Consider the following 22,778-nt stretch of genomic DNA (forward strand, 5'->3'; position numbering starts at 1 on the left):
TTATGAGTGGAGCAAGAAGTGGAAGTTAGAATTCAATCCTAAGAAATGTCCTGTAATGGAACTAGTAAAGAGTAAGAGAAGACCAGTATTGAACTATTTGATGGAAGAGGAACAAATAATTATGATTATACAAGAAACGCTGAGCCTCGAAAAACACTAAGTTAAATATTTGGTTAACAACGTATAAAATATTGACCAATATTAGGGTGGCATTTCACTTCCTGGACAAGGATATGATGAAAAAAATAATACGAATATGATTCGTCCACAATTGGAATATGCAGCAGTGGTGTGGTCGCCGAGCTTGAAAAAGGGTATAAGAAAATTATAACGGATCCAGAGGAAAGCTATACAAAGATAAAGGACCTACCATATGAAGAAAGGCTGATGGAAATGTGACTGCCAGCTTTACAAGACAGAAGAGAAAGAGGAGACTTAATAACAATTAACGCTTAAAATAATGGCACTAAAAAGATAGACAATTAGCAAGACCTGCATGGTGCTGGTGGCAGATGAAGCTGGAAGGGCAAGAGAATATGCTAAGATCAGGAAGAGGCAGTGTGTGAATGATATTGGAAAATATAGTTTTTCACATAGAACAGTGGAAAAGTAGAATGCATTGAGTAATGAAGTTGTTACAGCACATAATGTGCATAGCTTTAAAGAAAAAAAAGATAAATGGAGGTATGGAGACAGGACACTATGAGCCCCGCTCGAACCCTGTTCAATACAACTATATAATACGTACAGTCTTACACCTATAGGTAAACACACACACACACATGACTGTCTATTTTTGGAAGGATAGATGTTACACAATGAATATCGATCATTGCATACAGATAAGCTCGTCTTCTTGATAATAACAGCAGCAGGTGAGCCATTCCACTTGTCCTCATCTTCACCCAGGCAGGAAAGCAGCAACTTGACTGGATTCCCTTACGAGTTGGCGATAAATCATGGGTGAAACTTTCATTTAAATGGAATGGAAGACATGTTAATTGACAGAAAGCAAAGATGAGTGTAAAAATAAATGTATATCCTGCTATCTGATTAAACTTCATGATGAAGTCTAATATGCAAATATTTTAATAATAACAGTATAGAAATAAAAAGCATACCCAATGTGTTTGGTAAAGAAGGGTGTAAAGTAATGAGATTCCCCAATTCTTTTTATTAGAAGTCCAGTCGTACATGAACATAAACATATATTTTCTTTTCATGCATATCCTATACCGCCAGTGATTATTGTATATGGGTGAATGGTGCAGTGGGAATAGCTTAGGAGGACAGACCGTTAAGTGAGAGATGCGCCTGCGGGTTACTCACTTGTCTTAGTGCGTCAAGTCAACAAACATGGCGGCCGGGACAGCAGGGGGCGTCTAGAGGTGCTGTGAGAGTCGCCGTCTGATGATCTGCTGGTCACTCATATAATAATAAAAGGTCAGTGGCAGATGCAGAGGAGAGAGTGAGGGTGTGCGGAGAGTGGGAATGAGTGTGTAAGGGGAATGTACCCCACGTCACCGTCCCTGGTCACCAGTGTACTATCACCGATTTCATACACTGCATCATCACCCATCACTTGTGAGGTGCCGGTGGTGTTTGTGGTGAAGCTGTAGGAAGGTATCTAGGGGTGGCAAGGCACGATGGGGCCAAGACGGGGCAGGACTCACTGTGATGGTGACTGAGTGGTGGGCCTGGTCTGTGCTTTGGACATCCTGCTGGTGGGATGTTCTTAGCCAGAGGGTGGCACGAATCCCTGCAGTGCATCATTGCAGCCTTGATATCTTTCATTATTTAGGCCTCATCTGAAGTACAAAGTGCCAATTTTCAAAGTAAGTGAAAGTCAAACTTAGGCTTGCCTATCCTGCGTCCATGTGTGGGTAAGCCCTGGATGTACAGAGATAACCTTATAATTGCAGGACATGAGGCCCTCACCCGTGTTACTTGTCTGGTTTGTTGCAATTAGGAAAGGGCAAGGAACAAGAGTTTATCTATAAAATTTGTACATTAATGCCACATGCAGTCCATCACAACAGTGACCAAGCTTTGAAGATTGAATCACAGACATAGGTCATACAGAAAGACACAGAATGACTGCTGGCTTCCAGGAATCATGTGATGTACTGTCTCCCTTGAACTCAAGATAGAAATACTGTGGAATGTGGTTCTGAACTTAATCTGTTTCATGTCTTTGTTCCCAAAATGAGTTGCTTTTTTTCCCCTCCCATTGAAAGTAATATAAAGTTGTTATAGACAATATCAGGTTATTTTGCATTCATGTTAGTTCACCCACACTATGGTCTGACCATCTTATGAAGATCATTTAGGTCAGGGGCGGGCAACCTCCGGCCCGTGGGCCACATCCGGCCCACGAAGGCTTAGCGTCCGGCCCGCCACCCTGCTAGGCTTTATTAATGCAATCCGCCCGGACCTCCCACTAAAAGTAGAGAAGAAACTCTAATAAATTTTAAGTTTTTAAATGAATAAATTATACTATTGAATTACTTTACATTTCATTATTATTATTATTATTATGATTATTATTATTGTTAGTAGTAGTAGTTGTAGTAGTAGTCGTGTGTGCATACGTTTTCTTTTATTACTATAGTATTCCATGCATTTGTCTGAGATTTCGTTTTTCACTCCGGCCCGCGACCTCCTTCCAAGAGTCTCATCTGGCACTCACTCTAAAAAGGTTGCCTGCCCCTGATTTAGGTGTTGGCTATTTTGGGGATTTCCCGGCCTGCGACGCTGCCAAACCTTGTGCTGGGCAAATTAAGGGATTAGAGCCTATGTATCAATGAGAATCTTGCTTCCCACTCTCTCTCTCTCTCTCTCTCTCTCTCTCTCTCTCTCTCTCTCTCTCTCTCTCTCTCTCTCTCTCTCTCTCTCTCCATATAGAATTTACATTTCATGCAAATATATTTCTATCAGAGATCTATACTTACTTATAAATTACTAAAATTTGAGAAAAAAAAATATGCCTGTCAGTCTCTCTCTCTCTCTCTCTCTCTCTCTCTCTCTCTCTCTCTCTCTCTCTCTCTCTCTCTCTCTCTCTCTCTCTCTCTCTCTCTCTCTCTCTCTCTCATCCTGGCTGGTAGTGGGAGAGGAAGTGACCCATGGATTAACCTGGTCACTTTGACCTATGACCTCACTCAGTCACTCAAAGGGATGTGACAACGATCAGAGGAAACGTTGTCAAGTATTGTTTTGTTTGCAAAATATATTTAAAAATAAACACAAATTACTCTAACTTGCCTTTTTAGAGCATCACAATGTATATGTACTACAACACCATTCAGTTTATAAGTATTAAGTACCTGACTTGAGGTGCATATTGGTATAGGTGTGACAGCGCCGCAGGCTGGGAAATCCCCAAAAAAGCCAACGCCTAAGTGATCTTCATAAAATTGTCAGACCATAAAATGTCGTTTCACCCGAAGTCAGTTCACCTACACCAAGAGGTTGTTTCCCCCACATTAAATAACTCCTATACTCTTACTTGTCAAAAGTGCACAATTGTTTTTGGGGTCCTGTATCTATTTGTCAGCAGTCTTCCACCCACCCGCTGCTCAGTTCATACTTGCTGCACTCCAAAGCTGAGCTACCTACACACCTACATGACATTTATGGTAGGTGTCATCTTGTCTGCTGAAGGTGAACGAACGCAATCAGAGCATCCAAGAATACTGCTCAACATGCATGCAAATACAGTAAGTTGATATGTATGGGATGAGATACATAATAATTGTGGAGTGTTACATGGAGAAAAAGTAAGCTTGTATGAAGTTGAAATGGTTAGCCGTATATCGTCTGCCTGTGAATCAGACATGGACAAGTGAAAGACACAATTTAATGAGTTACATACATAATAGATATTCTTTAATATATTGTTAGGTTTGCAGTCCATCTGCCCCAGGACAATGCACCCCAAGTCCATTTACCCCAGAAGTTGGGGCAAATCTGCTACATCGGTAGTTGATGTACCCCAACTGCCTCAATATTGAGTTGTTGTGCCCCAAGTCCCTTTTTCAAAGTTTTAAAACTTTTAGTCATTGTGATAAACAAACTCGCAATTAAAAAAAGTTATTACACATTGGATGTAATAAGTCTTAATATTTATATAAAATAAAATAAATCTATTGCATACTTGTCTTCAAAACCTCTTTATTGCATAGTTAACTTATTGAGTTCCTGCGCCCCAAATCCTTTTTGGGCTCCTAGATCTTCACGGCACTAACAACAACAACAACAACAAATCATTATTTTAAGGAACTCATTTTGGAAGATGAAATTATTAAACACATAGGATGTAGTAATAATAGTGTTGATATGAAAGTTTGTTGTATATTCATACATCATGAAAACCTTTTTATTGCATAAAATTTTTTAATTCTTAAAACAGCTTATATTTGTATCAAGGCAAGTAATTTGCCATTTTCTACTGATCTCAATGGGTATATACTGATACATACTTTCATTTTAATGTACCAAACAATAAGCAAATTCATGTATGTATAGAAAATATAATTTTGTGTTGCACTTAATTTTTTTAGTAGGATAGCTATATATCCTCAGCTCATGGCAGGCTGGTGTGGCAAGCCACAACAGCAAATGCACTGTTACCCGGCTCACAGGCTCATGGCCTCCCTCACCAAAGACCCTTTACTACTACTAATAATAATAATAATAATACTGTCTGCCAACTGCCAACAGTTTTTTTTTTTTTTTTTTTTTTTTTTTTTCTCCACTGATTATTTTTGTATATAGAATGCAACAGTGAATTCCATTATTTCTTAACAATCACATATGATATATAAACCAAAATTAATGTTCTTTTATTGGCTATAAACAATATTTGTACTCCTAAGTAAACTCATTTGACTGGCTCGAATTGGTAGAAATTATTCGTTCACCCAATGATCCTAACTGAATTGGGTAAACCCATAGTATATATATATATATATATATATATATATATATATATATATATATATATATATATATATATATATATATATATATATATATACACACACACTATTTTTATGAGAGTTGAAATTATTCATTCATCAGTAGTACAATATATATAGAGTACTGGAGGGTCTGTGCATTATGTCCCATAACACATAAACAAGAGAGTGGAAATGACGAGGCAAAGTTCATATTTTTCCGCCAAAGTGAGGTACACTGTGGTCTGATAACAGTTTTAATACTGTAGTACACATGAATGTCAGTGTTAGTCACTGCACCACCTATTTTCATACAAAACTAACATAACTTGTCAGTGGATTCATCATTATTATGCCTGGCTGTCAAATGGTTGAGGATAAACATGTCTAGTCTCAACAAATAAGGAATTGTATGGGTAACGTGTAAACCCTCCATAAAAGGCCCTTGGAGGGTAGAGCATCAACCAGGGTTGGGCATTACTAGGCTATAGTATAAAACAAAATCGTAGTGGCCCGCAGGGTGAGGCCGATAATCCCTGCCACAGTGCCATATCTTTAATTAATTTAAGGAAAATTACATAGCAGTTTTCTATTCAAATAATGCATGATTTTGCAAAAAAAAAAAAAAAAAAAAGAAAAGTGGGGGAACACAAAGGTGATTATGTTAAAGGTAAATAAATACAGTAAAGGCGCTGGTTATAAAAGTAAAAGTGAGACTGATAATTTGCATAATATTTTTTTTTTTTATGTCCTCTTGAGATACCCAGTCTAGCATTGTGAATGGTGAGAAGAAACATAAGATGAGAAAGCATTTTATTTCAGTTATTGCCCCAAGCTCCTCTTATTTAGTGAACATCATTGGACGCAGAGACTTTTTTGGCTGTACAACATACAGTAAGACAGGGAAACGTCAGTGTTTACTTCCGTTGTGGCAACTAGAAAGTGAGTTGATTTGCACGTGTGCCTGCCTGGTGACCTGACTTCCCCTTCCCCAGGGAAAAAATACAAAGCTTTTTTTTTTTTTTTTTTTTTTTTTTTTTTTCTTCTTCTTCTTCTTCTTCTTCTTCTTCTTCTTGACGGGTAAGAGGAATTACTAACTACTTAATGAGAATGATTTTGATAGCTTGTGGGTAAAAATAAAGAATTTAAGACACCTAGCACCATGACCCGACATAACCTATCGCAAAACCCTGCCAGTAGGTGCACTGAGCCGGCATGGCCTTCTTTCACTTACAGTACTCCATGCTGAGACACTGCAGGATAGAGGGCAATACGATATCCACTATCATAGCAGATACAATTTTACACTACTGGTAAAACTTTCGTGGTTGTATTCCAGTCTGGAGGTTTCGTAGCTCATATTGTCTGCTTAAGGTATCGCAGACTACCTCCTCTACTCTAGTGTTTATTAGAGTTAGGGCACAACGTTGGTTATGAGGTGCATTGGGGTGCATCAACTTCCTCATGAGTACACAATTCTGTGTGCAGTAGGGTTTTTTTTTTTTTTTTTTTTTTTTTTTATGCAAGAGGGAACCTTGCCTTTTGCTGCTCAGGAAAGCACGTGCTTTCTTAATTCCACCTGGTATCCCCTGTTTGAGTGGTGTCTATAATCCAAGGAATTTTGATAAACTCCATGTCTTATGAGCGTGTCTATGGTAGGTGTGGTTTTTCTGATTCGTACAGACATCAGGACATAAGGCGAAGTCTGACAGGATGGTAGAACACATGCCTTGCAAAGATCTGTATGCTGCTGTGTTTTCAGGCAATGCATATTTGATGCAAAGTAAAATGTTTTTCTCTTTATGAATCATCTTTCCAACCACCCTGAAGGGCTTGAGACTGGAGGGGGTTGGGAAATTCATGTTTAACAGCGTCCTTATTTCCACCTATTTAAACAACTTGAAAGGCACCTGACCTTGATATCAGTAACAAGCTACAGCTGATGGCAAAGAGACTTACTATTGTATGATAATCACACTGTTTATAGCAGATAGACTGCAACACAGCTAAACAAGTGAGCATGTACGTACTTGCTGGCTGAGAGTTTTTAGGGTGTTATCCTAGTAGAACACCATTTCTGAATTGATGCAAAAATTTTTCGAAAAATCTGTTTGTGAATAGGAACATTCATGAACTGAGGTTCTGTTGTACAGAGTTGATCTATGATGGAATAAATCTTAAGCATTGAGAGGCAGTAGGCACCTTAGATGTCAAGACCATAACAATTTATTTTGTGTGGAGTATGGGTAGCACACAAATGCACTGAATGTCATATGGCTTTGTCTTGTCTCCTTGTGTGATAATACTGACAATGATTAACAGTTTATTTGTAAAAGCAACCTTGAGGTCAAAAAATTTTCAAATAAAGGGAAAGGGACAAATTAAGTGGTAGGAAGTAAGTAAAAGATATATACAAAATACAGATATTTCTCAATTTATTCAGATTATGTGATTCTGAAATAACATGAGGTAAAAAAAATTTGTAAATTTTTCAAATTATCCAAATTATTTAAAAGAACACAATGTCAAGATCCTTTGCTGGTATGGCAAATCTCAGAAATCACAAGATTCTGCAAGATGTTTGTTTGGGCAGTCATATTGTCACTACAGCTGATTGTAGCACAGAGGTGCTTCACCTTCAGAACAGCTAATGATGCACGATAAATGTCTTCAGGAAGGTCAGTGTGTGCTGTGTTGCTGTCAATTAGACGCCGTTACTATAGCAATGACGATCCTTTGTTTATTCCAGGTGAGAGGTGCACAAAAGTGTTTTAAACAGTACACATGCTGCAGGGACTGCAGGGTGCATGCCCAGTCACTCAGATGCAGTCCTTCCAGGATTAGATTAATTTATTTCACATTGATTCCTATAAAGGAAAATGGTTTTGGTGTATATATATATATATATATATATATATATATATATATATATATATATATATATATATATATATATATACACACACACACACACACACACAGTGGAACCTCTAACAGTGTACAGTTTCGTTTAGTAATCATGTTCACTTTATGCAATTTTCACATTGTATGATCCCTTCAGGAATGTATCCCTTGCATAAATTGAGAAATCCCTGTACTTTACAGAGCTTAGTTTTTTATTTATTTATTTAATTAATTTATTTAGGTTATTTATTTTTATTTTTATTTTTTATTTATTTATTTTATTTATTTATTTTTTTTCTTCTTTTTTTTTACATGGCCTGTAGGTATACTTGAAGAGTATGTTTGGGAAGTGTTGTTCAGCTTCCACCCATTAGTGGTGGAGGCAATTTCATTTATAGTGCTACCCATATTAGAGCCCATATCACCACCCAAACACATCTTTGGTGTAACCACCTTGAACAAGTGTGGGCAACTACAACCCATGGGCTGCATGTGGCCCAGCAAAGAAATTCATGTGGCCTGACAAATGTTAGTAAATTTGAAAGAGCATGTTAATAAACAACGCCAAATAGTATTGGGAGCATTTCATATTCTTCCAGCAAGTGTTCACATGCATGTGAGAATGGCCTTTCTTTAGAAGCCTTTAATTTTTTTTATTTTGAATATTAATGATTTTGGATTAATGTACTATGTGGCCATACAAGACTGTTTTTTTCTTAATGTGGCCCTAGCACTGAAAAGTTTACCCAGCCCTGATCTAGAACCTGGGTATCATGGTGACATTTAGGTAACTTTAAACCACTCAACAAATGGCAAAGTTTCAAGGTAGTATGTGGTGGGATTCGAACCTGTGCGTGGACATGTGCCAGATCCCACACTCACCACCTTATCCACTATGCCATCACCTGTTACTGATGTTTTACTATTGTGAGCATGAGGTTGCTTTTGTGTCTGAGAGTGTGAGACTGAATGGGGAGTAGCTTGTTATGGATGTGAATGGTGTGGTGCAAGTTGCCCCACAATGCCTTCCCAAACTTGAGGAGATTGGAGGATAAGAGGTTATTGAGTGTTGTGTGGTTGAGTGTGTCATGACTTTACTCCGGTAGAACTAGTTTTGCTGCTCTCTTATTTTCCATGTTGTGATGGCCTGTGACTGTTGCAGGAAGATGGCTTCATGGTGGCCAGGATGGAGCTGAAAGTGTGGGTTGAGGGAATCCAGCGAATTGTGTGTGGCGTCACAGAAACCACAACCTGCCAGGTGAGTGAGTGTACTGTTGTAGCCACACTTGTACAGTAATTAAAATTAAGATCAACCTTCCCAGCTATGAAACTCCTTGCCTATCTACCTATTTCTTCCTTTGTATGATGCTTTTCCTCCATTTTCAGATGAACCTTTTACCCTCTTTGAAGTTGGCATCTCAGTGGACACTTTTTGTTGCCGTTGGCCAGTGTCCCTCTAACATTAAGAAAAGAAAAAGTGCAGGCTGACAATTTTTTATTTATTTAATGAAGATGAATCCTCCTCTATGTATTTATTTGATTGTTGCAAAATGTCAGGTATGATTTTTCAAATTAAGCTCAAGAAATGGTACCTGCAGGATGTTGTGTATGCACTGGCACATGCTACTGGCAAGACTGGCCGCTTCACCCTCATTGAGCGCTGGCGGAACAATGAGCGTCTCCTGGCCCCCAATGAGTACCCTCTGAAGGTGAGTGTCTGCAACACACACACACACACACCGCGTAGTGTAGTGGTTAGCACCCTCAACTCACAATCGAGAGGGCCAGGTTCGAGTCCCGGGGCGGCGAGGCAATGAAATGTGTAGCCCCTGTTCACCTAGTAGTAAATAGGTACGGTATGTAACTCGAGGGGTTGTGGCCTCGCTTTCCTGGTGTGTGGAGTGTGGTGTGGTCTCAGTCCTAACTGAAGATCGGTCTATGAGCTCTGAGCTCGCTCCGTAATGGGGAAGAATGGCTGGGTGACCAGCAGACGACCGTGGTGAACACACACACACACACACACACACACAACGGAATGGACCAAGTGGATAATGAGAAACTGATCCTGAGAGAAGAATATGACACCCGAAGCACAAGATCGCATAATAAAAAGCTGAGAAAGGGAAGATGTCTGAGAGATATAAAAAGATATAGTTTCCCGCAGAGATGTATTGAGACGTGGAACAGTTTAGATGAAGAAGTAGTGTCTGCAACGAGTGTGCACACTTTTAAAGTAAGATTGGATAAGTGTAGATATGGAGACGGTGCCACACGAGCATAAAGCCCAGGCCCTGTAAAACTACAACTAGGTAAATACACACTAGTCTTGGTAACACTGGGTGTTGGTAAGAGTCTGGAAACGGCAAGTGGAGAATTGTATGTAGTGAGGTCTGAAGTTGGTATTTCTGATGTACATATCAGTTTAAGTTATCAGAAATTAATGATGGTTATGTAAGATTTTCATGAATTTGGCTTTACTATATGATTACTGTTGTGATCAGCTATATAGAGCCATGTCATTATGATTTTCCATGCTATAGATGAATGCTATAAGGATTGGAATCTTAAATTGATTAATTTATAAGAACAGTTTTCCATAGTACTCACCTGTATCTAAGGTAATATATAAGAGGCAGGTTGGAGTTGTGTACCTCAAACAGAATCTCACAGTTATCTTGATCATGGAAAATGTTTGGAATTTTTTTCATGAAGGAAAATATATTTTGTAAGCTACTAGATATGGAAAGTCATTCAGGATTCAAGATCTATCTAAACAGCTAGAATCAAGCCACAGAGTTTTGTTGAATATGCTTGCTGGGATATATCAAGTTATGCTTTTTCTGCTTGACCATGTCATCAAAATATGATAGTTTTCTGTTTCTAGTTTTCATGATATCTGAAAAGCATGTCTTTCATTAACTATTTTGTGTGTTATTTTCTAGAATGTAGATTTAAACTTTCTTGTCTTGAATTAGTAACAAGGGTTTTCATTGTTTTTCCACAACCTGCCTAGATTTTATAATTTCCCTTGTCATACTGTATCTTTTTATTGTTAACTACCAGATACTATTTCAGAGTTTTGAATGTTTCATTCCAGATACTTATGAAATGGGGAGAATACTCCAATGATGTTCAGTTCATCCTCCAGCGGTCTGCTCTTGAGCCTAAGACCTCCAATGGCCCGTCTGGCCTCCGTCCCAGTGGTCACCCTAGAGTGGAGCCTCCAAGTAGAGCCACTCTGTCCCAGAGTCCGCCGGTCACGCAAGACCGGCCCAGACAGTCTCCACATACTCATAAAGATCTGAAGAAGTCACTCACCTTCAGTGGAGGGCATGCAGATTTGCGGCGCTTAGATGCAGGCACCCCATCACCCTCCCAGGGATGTCCACCCTTGTCACCAGGCATGATGTCCCCTACCGGCCCACGCCACAGTGATTTCCCTTACTCCTCTCCACCCACAAGCCCCCACTGGGAGGGCCAAATGCTGCCCACTGAGGCATGCAAGGCAGACCAGCAGTCTTGCCCTGTTGCCTGGAGACCCCCTGCACCCCCACCCTATGAGCTGGTGCGAGGCAACCCACCTCCTCCTCCATCAGCTTCAAGGATTGGAGTTGACAATGTCCGGGCCACTAGTCACTGGAGTGCCCCCTGGCCTGGCTCCCATTCCCCTCCAGCCACCTCCCAGCCAACCCCATTAAGTCCCCACTCCCCTATTCGTTCTCCACCTGCCACAGAGCCCCCATACTCCCTGGGCAGGAGGGAGCAACGCCCCGAGCTGCCAAGGAATGAACCTGTATATAGCGATGCCAGGCGGCCTCCCTTCCCTGGCTATGCACACCCTGGGAGCGGCAGTCTCAACACCACTCCTCCTGGCTCCCTGTATCAGCCCCGTGGCCCTTCTCCTAGTCAGATGTCTCCCATGTATAATGGTCCTCCTCCTCCAAAACCACCCCACATATCAGGGCCACGAGAGCTGCCTCCATATCGACACCCACCACCACCTTCCTCTGTGCCTACCAAGGCCTCCCCTTCCCATGGCTCGCCCCGGAAGGTTACAAATGTTCAGACATCTCCCACCAAGCAGCCATTGCCACCGCCACCATCAGCCCAAGTGCCACTTTCAAGCAACAAAGTGCCTAATCCCCACCAAATTGGCTCATCGTCCCATTCATCACCCATCCGCCACCCATCACCCACCAGGCATTCCTCGCCCACCCGCCACCCATCCCCATCACGTTCATGTCCAGTTGGCTCATCTGTCATCAACTCGCCAAGTCCTCACAGCAACACCAAGAACCCTCGGTCTGGCAGCCCTGTAAAGGCCATGCAGGTGAGACACAACATGGAAGAGTTCCCAGGTGGTAACTTACTGGACAAGGGCATTGCCAAGACAGGCACGGAGGAGCAGAGTGCAGTACGTCACGGGGAGTACCACCCAAGGAAAGAAGATGGCGCAAACAGCAACTCTGCAAAAGAGGTTATTCAGTCTAACATTGTGAATAATAGCATTGGCAAGCCTATGCCAGATGTCCAGAGCAAGACAAACCAGCACAATCGAGGCAGCATTGACCGACTGGCTGTGGAGAGTGTGAGTGTGTTTGGGAGGCGAGGTACCAGTGAAGAGCCCTTCACCAACAAGGACTCACCACACCCAAATTGTAGTGACCGCCTTAACACATCTCTTGATTCTCCACATTCCAACCATTGCATTAAGTCACCTCATACCAGGAGAAGCCCTGCTAAGGTGAGTACTACTTCCAATACACTTCCACTGCCCATAAAATCTCAGAAAAGACTAGTAGTCCTACATCTGTGTTTTTGCAATAAGAGACTACGATTTGTCTGTGCCAGTCCAAGAGGGGTGATCCAAGATATTACAGTCAACCCTCAGTATTCACAGATTCAACATTTGATTACTTTCTGTATTGAAGGTCCCATAGGAGAAAGGTATCAGAAGTGCTTGTTAATGGGTGCAGTTCTAACCACAGAGGGTCAAGTGCTTTGTAACAGCGGACATCAATTACTTGTAGATTTTTTACGTCTGTTGATGTCTGTTATCTGACTCCTACACATGCTTACTGCTGGCTCGAATATATTTGAAGAAAATGTTAATAGGATAGGAAATGAGTGTGTAAGTAATAAGAAAGTGTTGATTTTCAGGAGTCTCCAAAAAGTGGGAGTGAGGGAGTGCGTGTGAGCCACAACAACAAGATGGAACAGGTGGTGATAGATGGCAAGTATCGTGATCTCATCAAGCTTATCAACTTGCAGCGGGACAAACTCAACAACCAGCAGGTGGAAATGACCAAGGTGTGTGGGTCACAATATTATTAGACATTCCTTTTTCCTTAATTAAATTTCTATCTCTAATCATGACTGCTCATGAATTGTTTTTAATGATAATTTCAGCTGTTTTCTTTAATTGAAGCTGTGAAAACCATGTCTTACAATTTAGGTTTCATTAGTGTCTATGTTATGTTTAGTAACTCAGTAATTCTAGTTGTTTGTTTCTGTAAAATCATTATCAGTATTTCATACCATTCCTGTTTCCTTCCTGACTTGTTCCCCCTCTGTGACATGTTCCTGGTATGGTGCTGATCACATATTAGGGGTTGGGACACAGGTATACACCTACATTCACAAGTTCCAGGGAGGCATTGGTAAGGCCAGTAGAGTGACTGTATCTGCTTGTTCCTTGCAGTACGAGGCTGAGATAGCATATCTGGAGGGGCGATCCAGGGAGGATGAGTCTCGGCTTGCCCATGTCACTTCAGAGATTGAAAGGCACGAGAAGTTAGCTCAGCAGATTGATGAAGAGGTGATGAAAATTTTTGCTTAATTCCTTATTTGTCAATTTGTTTGTGTATTTACTTGAGTTTATTTTTATTTATGTATTTATTGTGTGTGTGTGTGTGTGTGTGTGTGTGTGTGTGTGTGTGTGTGTGTGTGTGTGTTACCTAGTTGTAGTTTTACAGGGCCTGGGCTTTATGCTTGTGTGGCCCCGTCTCCATATCTACATTTATCCAATCTTACGTTAAAAGCATGTACACTCGTTGCAGACACTACTTCATTCAAACTGTTCCACATCTCAATACATCTTTGCGGGAAACTATATTTTTTAACATCTCTCAGACATCTTCCCTTTCTCAGCTTTTTACTATGCGATCTTGTGCTTCGAATGTCATATTCTTCTCTCAGGATCAGTTTCTCATTATCCACTTGGTCCATTCCGTTGATCAATTTATAAACTTGTATCAGATCCCCTCTCTCCCTTCTTTGTTCCAGGATTGGTAGATCCATAGCCTTTAGTCTCTCCTCATATGTCATCCCTTCAAATTTTGGAACCATTCTTGTAGCCATTTTTTGTAGTCTCTTCAACTTCCTTATGTGTTTCTTTTTATGAGGGGTCCACACTACTCCTGCATATTCCAATCTGGGTCTTATTATAGTGTGTGTGTGTGTGTGTTGCCATTTTAAGTATGTCATTTTTAAGGAATACAACCAGAATTACAATCTATAAATATGTCAGGCATGGTCTGCCGAGTCAAAACTTCTAAGACAGAAGGTTTTAGTTAAAAATTATATGCAGTGAGAGCAGAAAAATAGTTTTATATAATATCTAACCTAGTTAGGGAGTAATCCTAATTCATTATAAAGTTAACTTGCATACAATGTGCTGTCACCAAGGTAGAAACCTAACTAATACATTCTATAGTCTGATTGAGACACCATATATACAAGTATTCAATAAACAAAATATAAGAAGAAAAGAAAAAAAATAATAATAAACAGATACACAACACAAAGCTTAGGTACAACTTTATGCTGAATTTTGTCCAATCAAAATATGTTTCTTTATTTTGTTTTTATACATTTGTATGTTGAAATTACCAAGAAGTTTGATCTCGTTTGGCAGGTTGTTATTCAAGTTCAGGCCATTGTATATGACGCTATTCTTATACAATGTAGTTCTAAAGGTAGGGCATCTTAAGTTTACATTATTTCTGTGGGTATGAACAGGATTATCAATGACTGTAAACATTGAATTGTGTCCAATAGATTTGTAAATTAAAAGAAGCGTGAAGTATTTGTGTATGGAAACAATATTAAGAATATTTTTTCTACTATAAATATCTCTTGTAGAATCATATTTTTTCATGAAGATACATCTTAAAATTTTATTTTGTACTATTTTTAATTTATTAAGAAATGAAGGCCATGTACTTGCCCACAGTGAGACACAGTATGTGAGGTGAGAGTAGCAGAGAGTGTAATGTTTGCTGATCATCGCTTCTGAAGCTAAGTTGTGCTGAGTGCGATACAAAATACCTGTAATCTTTGAGAGTTTTAATCGTACATGTTCAATATGGCAGCTCCAATTTAAATTATCATCTAATTTTACTCTAAGAAATTTCATATCATTAACTTGTGTTAAAACTTAACCGTCTAAAAATATAGGAGGAAGTACATTTTTAATTGATCTATTCTGAAAGAGAACATATTTAGTCTAAAGAGTTCAGAGCTCACACTAAACAATCTTTGGGTAGGATGGAAACCAGTTGTGCACCACACACCAGGGCAGAGAGGTCACAACCCCCTTGAGTTACATCCCATACCTATTTGTTAGGTGAACAGGGGTTATACATTAAGAGGCTCACCACATTTGTTCCTTCTCAGTTGTTAGCCTAGCATGCTAACCACTACGCTATACTTTGTGTGTGTGTGTGTGTGTGTGTGAAGGAATTCTTAATAGCTACAGGCCAAGACACCTTGCAAATTGAAGTGGTCACCTTTCTTTTAGAGCTCTTCTGAATCTGCTGGAATTTAAGATGATTTTTTTGCCAATTTAGAGGCTCTTAAATCAAGGGGTCATCTTATATGCCAAGAATAAAACACAACCCTTTAACCCTGTGGTGAACATTAAGTGCCACAGTACCTTGGAATTAATTCTGCAGCCACACACATGTGCATGTACATTACCTATGTACATACATACATTCATATACATACATATATATATATATATATATATATATATATATATATATATATATATATATATATATATATATATATATATATATATATCATAGTTACATTATACATACAGTAACTTTTTCTTCTGGCTTATGAAGTTCATCTCTCATTTTAGCTAATGAAGTTAGGGATTGAATGGAAGTAAATGTGTCTACTACCTCCCTGGAGGAGGTAATAGACACCTACTGAAATGATAATTTACTCCCAGTGAGGTCTAATAACACTAGTTCAGGGGGTGCTATGAACCTTCCATTAAAGCTAGCTGTTATCTCGCTGAACGTTTCCCTTTGTGTCTCACAACTAAAGGGGGCAGTCACAGCCTGCCCTCTAAAGACAACTGTCCTTCACACAAAACTACATGCACTTACCACACATACACCGTTTACTTGAAAATCAAATTTAAAAGAAAAATGGCGACTCACAACAAGCCTCCCAGGAGGGAACCAAAAATGTCTCCGGGTCAGACTCCTCTCCTGACAACAACTCCAAATGCCTTGACACCTCCCTCAACTTTTTTACATTAACTTCTGCAACATTCGCAGTCTAAGATCTAATTTTCAATCTGTAGAACACCACCTCTCCAACTAAACCTTATCTTTTCCTGACTGAAACACAGCTGTCTGAGGCAACTGACAGTAGCTCCTTCTCTGTTCCCTCCTACTTTCTCTATTCTCATTTTCACTCCAAAGTTGGATGTTGCATCTCTGTACACAACAACTTGCTCTCGTGCCCATGCTCTTGAATCTTCTGAGTTTTCCACCATGTGGCTCTGACTCAACAGTCACTCTCTAACTAAATTCATCTGTGCTGTCTATCTCTCCCCTAACTCTTCTGACTATAGTAAATTCTTTGACTACACAGGTGCAATACGTAGCGTGGTTAATACGTACCAAAAACTCCCGGGCAAGCAGGGGGAGTGTGGGTAAAGTTACACTATGTCACAACTGACTGTCGCCTTGCGTGTGCCGTGTTGCGTATCTGACTTTTTTACAATTGCCACGCACAGTATTTTCCGCACAGAGTACCTACACCTGTGTATTTAACTTCCAAAGTGGAGCACACTCTGTTCCTCTACCCTTTCACAGAGATTTCCATTCTTGGAGATTTCAATGTTCACCACCAGCTTTGGCTTTCCTCTCCCTTCACTGACCATCCTGGTGAACTAGCCTTCAACTTTGCTATCCTCCATGACCTAGAGCAACTAGTGCAACACCCCACTCGCATTCCTGATTGTCTTGGAGACACGCCCAACATTCTTTATCTCTTCCTCATCTCTAATCCTTCTGCTTATGCTGTCACCCTTTCATCTACGTTGGGCTTCTCCAATCACAATCTCATTTTTGTATCTTGTCCTATTTCTCCAATCCCTCCTCAGGATCCCCCAAAGCGGAGATGCCTCTGCGTTTTGCCTCTGCCAGTTTGGGGGACCTGAGGAGGTGTTATGCTGATTTTCCATGGAATGATTACTGCTTCTGTGTCAGAGACCCATCTTTTTGTGCTGAACGCATAACGGAGGTGATAGTGCCTGGCATGGAGGCGTACATTCCTCACTCTTTTCCTCAACGTAAATCTTCTAACCTTGGTTTAACTCAGCCCATGCTATACATGAGAGAAAGGTTGCTTCCATCTCCTGAATCTTATGCACTTTATATCTCTGCCTGGAATCATGCCAAGTTCTTCAACTTGCCAAGCACTCTTTCATAAATAGAAAATGTCAAAATCTTTCTAACTCCAACTCCCTACGAGACTTCTGGCATCTTGCCAAAAACATCCCCAATAACTTCACTTTTTCATCTTTCCCTCCTTTATTTCATCTTGATGGCACCGTTGCCATATCTTCTGTCTCTAAAGCTGTTGCTCACAACTCCACTTTGGATGATTCTGGGCTTGTCCCTCCCTCTCCTCTCTCTGATTATTTCATGTCTACAATTAAAATTCCTCATAATAATGTTTTCCATTCCCTTGCTGGCCTAAACCCTCGAAGGATTATGGTCCTGATGGGGTCCCTCCTATTGTTCTCAAAAACTGTGCTTCTGTGCTTGCACCTTGCCTGGCAAAACTCTTTCAACTTTGTCTATCAATTTCTGCCTTTCCTTCTTGCTGGAAGTTTGCCTACATTCAACCTGTTCTTAAAAAGGGTGACCGTTCCAATCTCTCAAACTACCGTCCTATAGCTTTAATCTCTTGCTTGTCTAAAGTTTTTTAATATATCCTGAATAGGAAGATTCTCAAACATATGTCACTTCATAATCTTCTATCTAATCGCCAGTATGGCTTCTGTCAGGGTCACTCTACTGGTGATATGGCTTTCCTTACTGAGTCTTGGTCATCCTCTTTTAGAGATTTTGCTGAAACTTGTGCTGTAGCATTAGACATCAAAAGCTTTTGATTTCGAAATTGCCCTCCTATGGTTATCCATCCTTCTCTCTGGAACTTTATCTCAAGTTTCCTTTCCAACTGTTCTATTGCTGCTGTGGTAGACAGCCACTGCTGTTCTCCTATATCTATTAATAGTGGTGTTCCTCAAGGTTCTTTCCTGTCACCCACTCTCTTTCTGTTATTCATCAATGACCTTCTTAATTAACCAAACTTCTTGTCCATTCCATTCCTTTGCTGATGATACCACCCTACATCTTTCCACGTCCTTTCAGAAACAACCAACTCTTCAGGAAGTCAACAGATCATGCAGGGACACCACAAAACACCAGACTTCTGATCTTTCTCAGATTTCCGATTGAGGCAGAGAAAATCTAGTAGTTTTCAATGGCTCAGAAACTTAATTCCTCCATCTATCAACTCGACAACCTACCAACCAACTATGCCCCTCTTCTTCAGTGACACTCAAATGTCTCCCTCTTCCACACTGATTATCCTCAGTCTGTCCTTTATTCATAAACTTAACTGGAAACTTCACATCTCATCTCTTGCTAAAACAGCTTTTATGAAGTTTAGCTTTCTGAGGTGTCTCCGCCAGTTTTTCTCTCACCCCTCTAACTGCTAACTCTGTACAAGGGCCTTATCTGCCCCTGTATGGAGTACTCTCTGCATGTTTTTGGGAGGTTACAGTCACAGTTTTACTAGATAGGGTGGAATCAAAAGCTTTTTGTGTCATCAATTTCCCTCCTCTGACTGACTGTCTTCAGCCTGTTTCTCACTGCCAAAATGTTGCATCTCTTTCTATCTTTTATCTCTATTTTCATGCTAACTGTTCTACTGATCTTGCTAACTGCATGTCTCCCCTCCTCCTGCAGCCTTGCTGCACAAGACTTGCTTCTTCCTCTCATCCCTATTCTGTCCAACTCTCAATAGCAAGAGTTAACCAGTACTCTCAATCATTCATACCTTTCACTGGTAAACTATGTAATTCCTTTCCTGCATCTGTATTTCAGACTTCCTACGACTTGTCTTCTTTTAAGAGGGAGGTATCGAGGCATTTGCTCCCTAATTTTGGCTGATGCTTTCCTCTTTGTAGAGAGCCAGCACTCAAGTGGGCCTTTTTTTTTTCCTTAGCTGGCCTTCTTTCCTACATATATATATATATATATATATATATATATATATATATATATATATATATATATATATATATATATATATATAAAAAATGAGCGAGGAAGAAAGCTATTGCAAATTCAAAATAACGTTTTTGGTTAGGAGGTAAGAGTTTGTGAGAAGTATAGTTTACTCTTGTGGAATGAAGTTCTTCAAAATATACATGACTTTTTTAGGTAAATCACCTGCAACAGCTGGAGCAGGAGGCTGAGGGAGCACATCAGGCAGAAGACAAAGTTAAAGCAGAGATCAGTGCTCTGCAGGCACAGTTAGCTCACTGTGAGAATCAGCTGGCTACCCATAGAGAGAAGGTGTCTGAGCTGGAGAAGAGCATGGATGAAGAACACCAGCGCAGTGAAGAGGAGGCACGGGCCCAGCAGGATGCCATGGTGAGGGAGATTGAGAAGCTCCAGGCAGCCATTGCTCAGGCCAGTGCTCAGGCTGAACATGCACAGGTTCAGTCTCAACAGATTCTACAGGAGGTAAAAACTTGTGATATATTGTTTGTATATGTAGCCTACCTTCCTACATTTTTTCCCATATATTTATGTATCATTCAGAAAGAACCATTTTATCTGTGGTTTTTAAGAAAGCATGGTTGAGTACAGCCTGACCTCACTGTTCATGCCTGAGTAAGTAAATCCGCTCCTTCAGATGGCAGACTCTGAGAAGACTATAGCAGACAAGAAGAAAGAAGTGGAAAAACTTGTGATGGAGATGAAGGATGCCAACCTGGAGTCCCTGTCCATCACACCGTCAGAGGAAGTGCGCACCCTGCTGGAGGGTAAGACAGGTAGGGTGCCTCACACCACCACCACCACCACCACCACAACACCACCACCACCACCACCACCACCACCACCACCACCACCACCACCATCATCATCATCATCATCATCATCATCATCATCATCATCATCATCACCACCACCACCACCACCACCACCAGTATTACTACTACTACTTCTACCACCTTACTTTAGCCACAGTGTGTTGCACACCACCACCATGGCAGGTGATGGCCAGTCTAAAAGCACTTGTAGCAGAAACATTTTAAATATTTCTTTGAAGCAACTGTGAAAAAATGAAATGGGAAAAGGTAGTTCCTTTTGTTGCTTATTACAGTGGTGCCTCATGGTGATGGACCTCATAGTAATGGATTTCACTCAATAATGGACTGGGGAGACACTAGCCAATTTTTTGGACTGTTATGCTTTCCTCCTTCCTACACACGAATCCACAGTTCAAAAGTGGCTGTGCGGATTAATACACATATGATACAATAAACTAGCCAAAAAAGGCATGCAGGATACCATTGTAACTCGATTTGTTCATCTATGATTTACAAAACTTGTGATAAGATGGAGAGTGACGACTCCTTGCTTGGGGGTGTCACTGGATTGGCACTCCTGGTGATTTGTGGTCCCTGGCTGGTTGGATCCATGGCCTGCCAAATTGAAATGCGAGTTATGCATTTGTTCGAATGTTTCTGGGCAAATGAGGATAATGACACTGCCACACTGAGAGAGAGAGATAGGCCTGCTGGTATGAATTAGAGATATTTAGTTTACAGTCTATCATCTGCACTTCAGCCATGGTGCATGTGCACACACACACACACCAGACGCAGTCGAGGAAGGACGCAGTGGCGTCGCTCCGAGAATCAGCTGATCTTCACTACCTGTTGTATAGTATTTGCAGTGGCCTGGGCAAGAAGTGTAGACTCGTTTTTCATGAAATCAAGTGTTAGAGAATCATGAGTAAAGAAGAGATTCCATCTAAATGCAAGTATGAGACTAGGGAAAGAATGAAAGAAGAAGATGAATATGTTGATGAGGGAGTAAGTGCATTCGAAGGTTTTGATGCGGCATATACTTCACTATTTAAGAGAGTGTTGACTATTGAACATAAACTAGATAAATGGATAAAGGAGAGTATGGGAATGAAAGAGAATGAAGAACAGGAAAAAGAGTTTCAAAAACTGAGAGAAAGGATAAAAAAAGTGGAAGAAAACGAAGCTAGGCTAAGAGCGGAAAACGAAAAACTGAAAAAGGAAGTAGCTAACTACTAGAAGCAGATGGAAGAAGGACTTGGTAAAGCCGAGAAAGAAAAGAAGCTGAAAGATCTTGTAAACAAAGAAGAGGAAAGAGTACAGAACTTGATTAAAAATAGAAGTACAAATATGGAGAGTCCAAGATTAGAAAGATAAGGATGATTTTCAAGAGGTGATTCAAGAACAACTTAAAGAAAGAGATGAAAATATAACAAACAAAATGATAGGAGTCCTCAAGACAAAAGAAAATCTAGTTAGAGAAATTGTTGAAAAAAAAAGAGTGTAATCGTATTTGGATTAAAAGAAAAAAAATATAAAATATAGACCAAGAAGAGAAAAGAAGAAATGAAATCAGTCAAAGACCTACTAAAAATCTAAACGACGAAGATAGGCAGAACTTAGAAGAGGAAGTAGAAGAAATAAACAGAATGGGACCATATCAAGAAGGAAAACGAGACCAATTAAAATACTACTAAAATCACAAGCAGCAACAGAAGAAATATTATACGTATAGAACAACTAAACTCAGAGAAACAGAAGGTTGCAAGGATATATATATATATATATATATATATATAATATATATATATATATATATAAATGAGGAAGAAAGGAAGAGATACAACGAACTAGTGGCAGCAGTATGGGGGAAAAAATAATGAAAGGTCAGTTTTTTTTTTTAGAATTCTAGGAGACAGGATAAGGAAATGGTATATAAAAGAGAAGGAAGAGGAAAAAGTGGAACAAGTTTAACTAAAATTGATAAAGGCAAGAGACTGATAATGTCAAGGAAGGAGATGGTGATAAACCAAGTGGAATGTGGGGAAGGAAAAGCAGAAGTAGTACGTATGTTAAGATGCATATTAATAAAAAAGAGCTAACAATCATTGTAACATATGTGCCACCAAAAACAAATTCATGGACCAATCAAGAATATAAAGACATGATAGATGACACAATAAGGAATCTAATGAGAATCATTAAAGAAAGGAGAAAAGTGATATTAGTAGGAGATTTCAACTGTAAAGAAGTGGACTGGGAAAATTATGAAAGTGGTATGGGGGAAGAAGCCTGGGGAGAAAGATTCCTGAACCTAATGATAGATAATATGATGGACCAAAGAGTAAAGGAAAACACAAGATTCAGAGGAAATGATGAGCCGACAAGATTAGACCTGGTTTTTACAAGGGGTATACAAATGAATGATGATATAAGATATAAGTGCCCATTGGGAAAGAGTGATCATGTAATATTAGAAATGGATATAGAAGAGGGAA

At 39.9% G+C, this 22,778-nt stretch overlaps 1 protein-coding gene across 8 annotated transcripts in view; it reads left to right on the top strand.

Moving 5' to 3' along the window:
- Positions 1-1,301: 1,301 nt before the first annotated feature.
- Positions 1,302-22,778, top strand: part of LOC123513968 (protein transport protein sec31-like) — a 37,027-nt gene continuing 15,550 nt past the window's right edge. For 2 of the 8 annotated variants that reach the window (XM_045271479.1, XM_045271476.1), the window contains exons 1-9: positions 1,355-1,443; positions 3,554-3,716; positions 9,022-9,117; positions 9,437-9,568; positions 10,957-12,603; positions 13,020-13,169; positions 13,561-13,677; positions 19,625-19,930; positions 20,103-20,241. In XM_045271479.1, the coding sequence (XP_045127414.1) occupies positions 3,624-3,716; positions 9,022-9,117; positions 9,437-9,568; positions 10,957-12,603; positions 13,020-13,169; positions 13,561-13,677; positions 19,625-19,930; positions 20,103-20,241 (2,680 nt within the window). In that variant the 5' untranslated portion in view covers positions 1,355-1,443; positions 3,554-3,623. Of the gene's footprint in view, positions 1,444-3,553; positions 3,717-9,021; positions 9,118-9,436; positions 9,569-10,956; positions 12,604-13,019; positions 13,170-13,560; positions 13,678-19,624; positions 19,931-20,102; positions 20,242-22,778 lie in introns of all 8 variants that reach the window. The other 6 variants (XM_045271480.1, XM_045271477.1, XM_045271478.1 and 3 more) reach the window with 5 other exon arrangements.

This window comes from Portunus trituberculatus, chromosome 37 (assembly GCF_017591435.1).
Source record: "Portunus trituberculatus isolate SZX2019 chromosome 37, ASM1759143v1, whole genome shotgun sequence".
NCBI lineage: Eukaryota > Metazoa > Arthropoda > Malacostraca > Decapoda > Portunidae > Portunus > Portunus trituberculatus.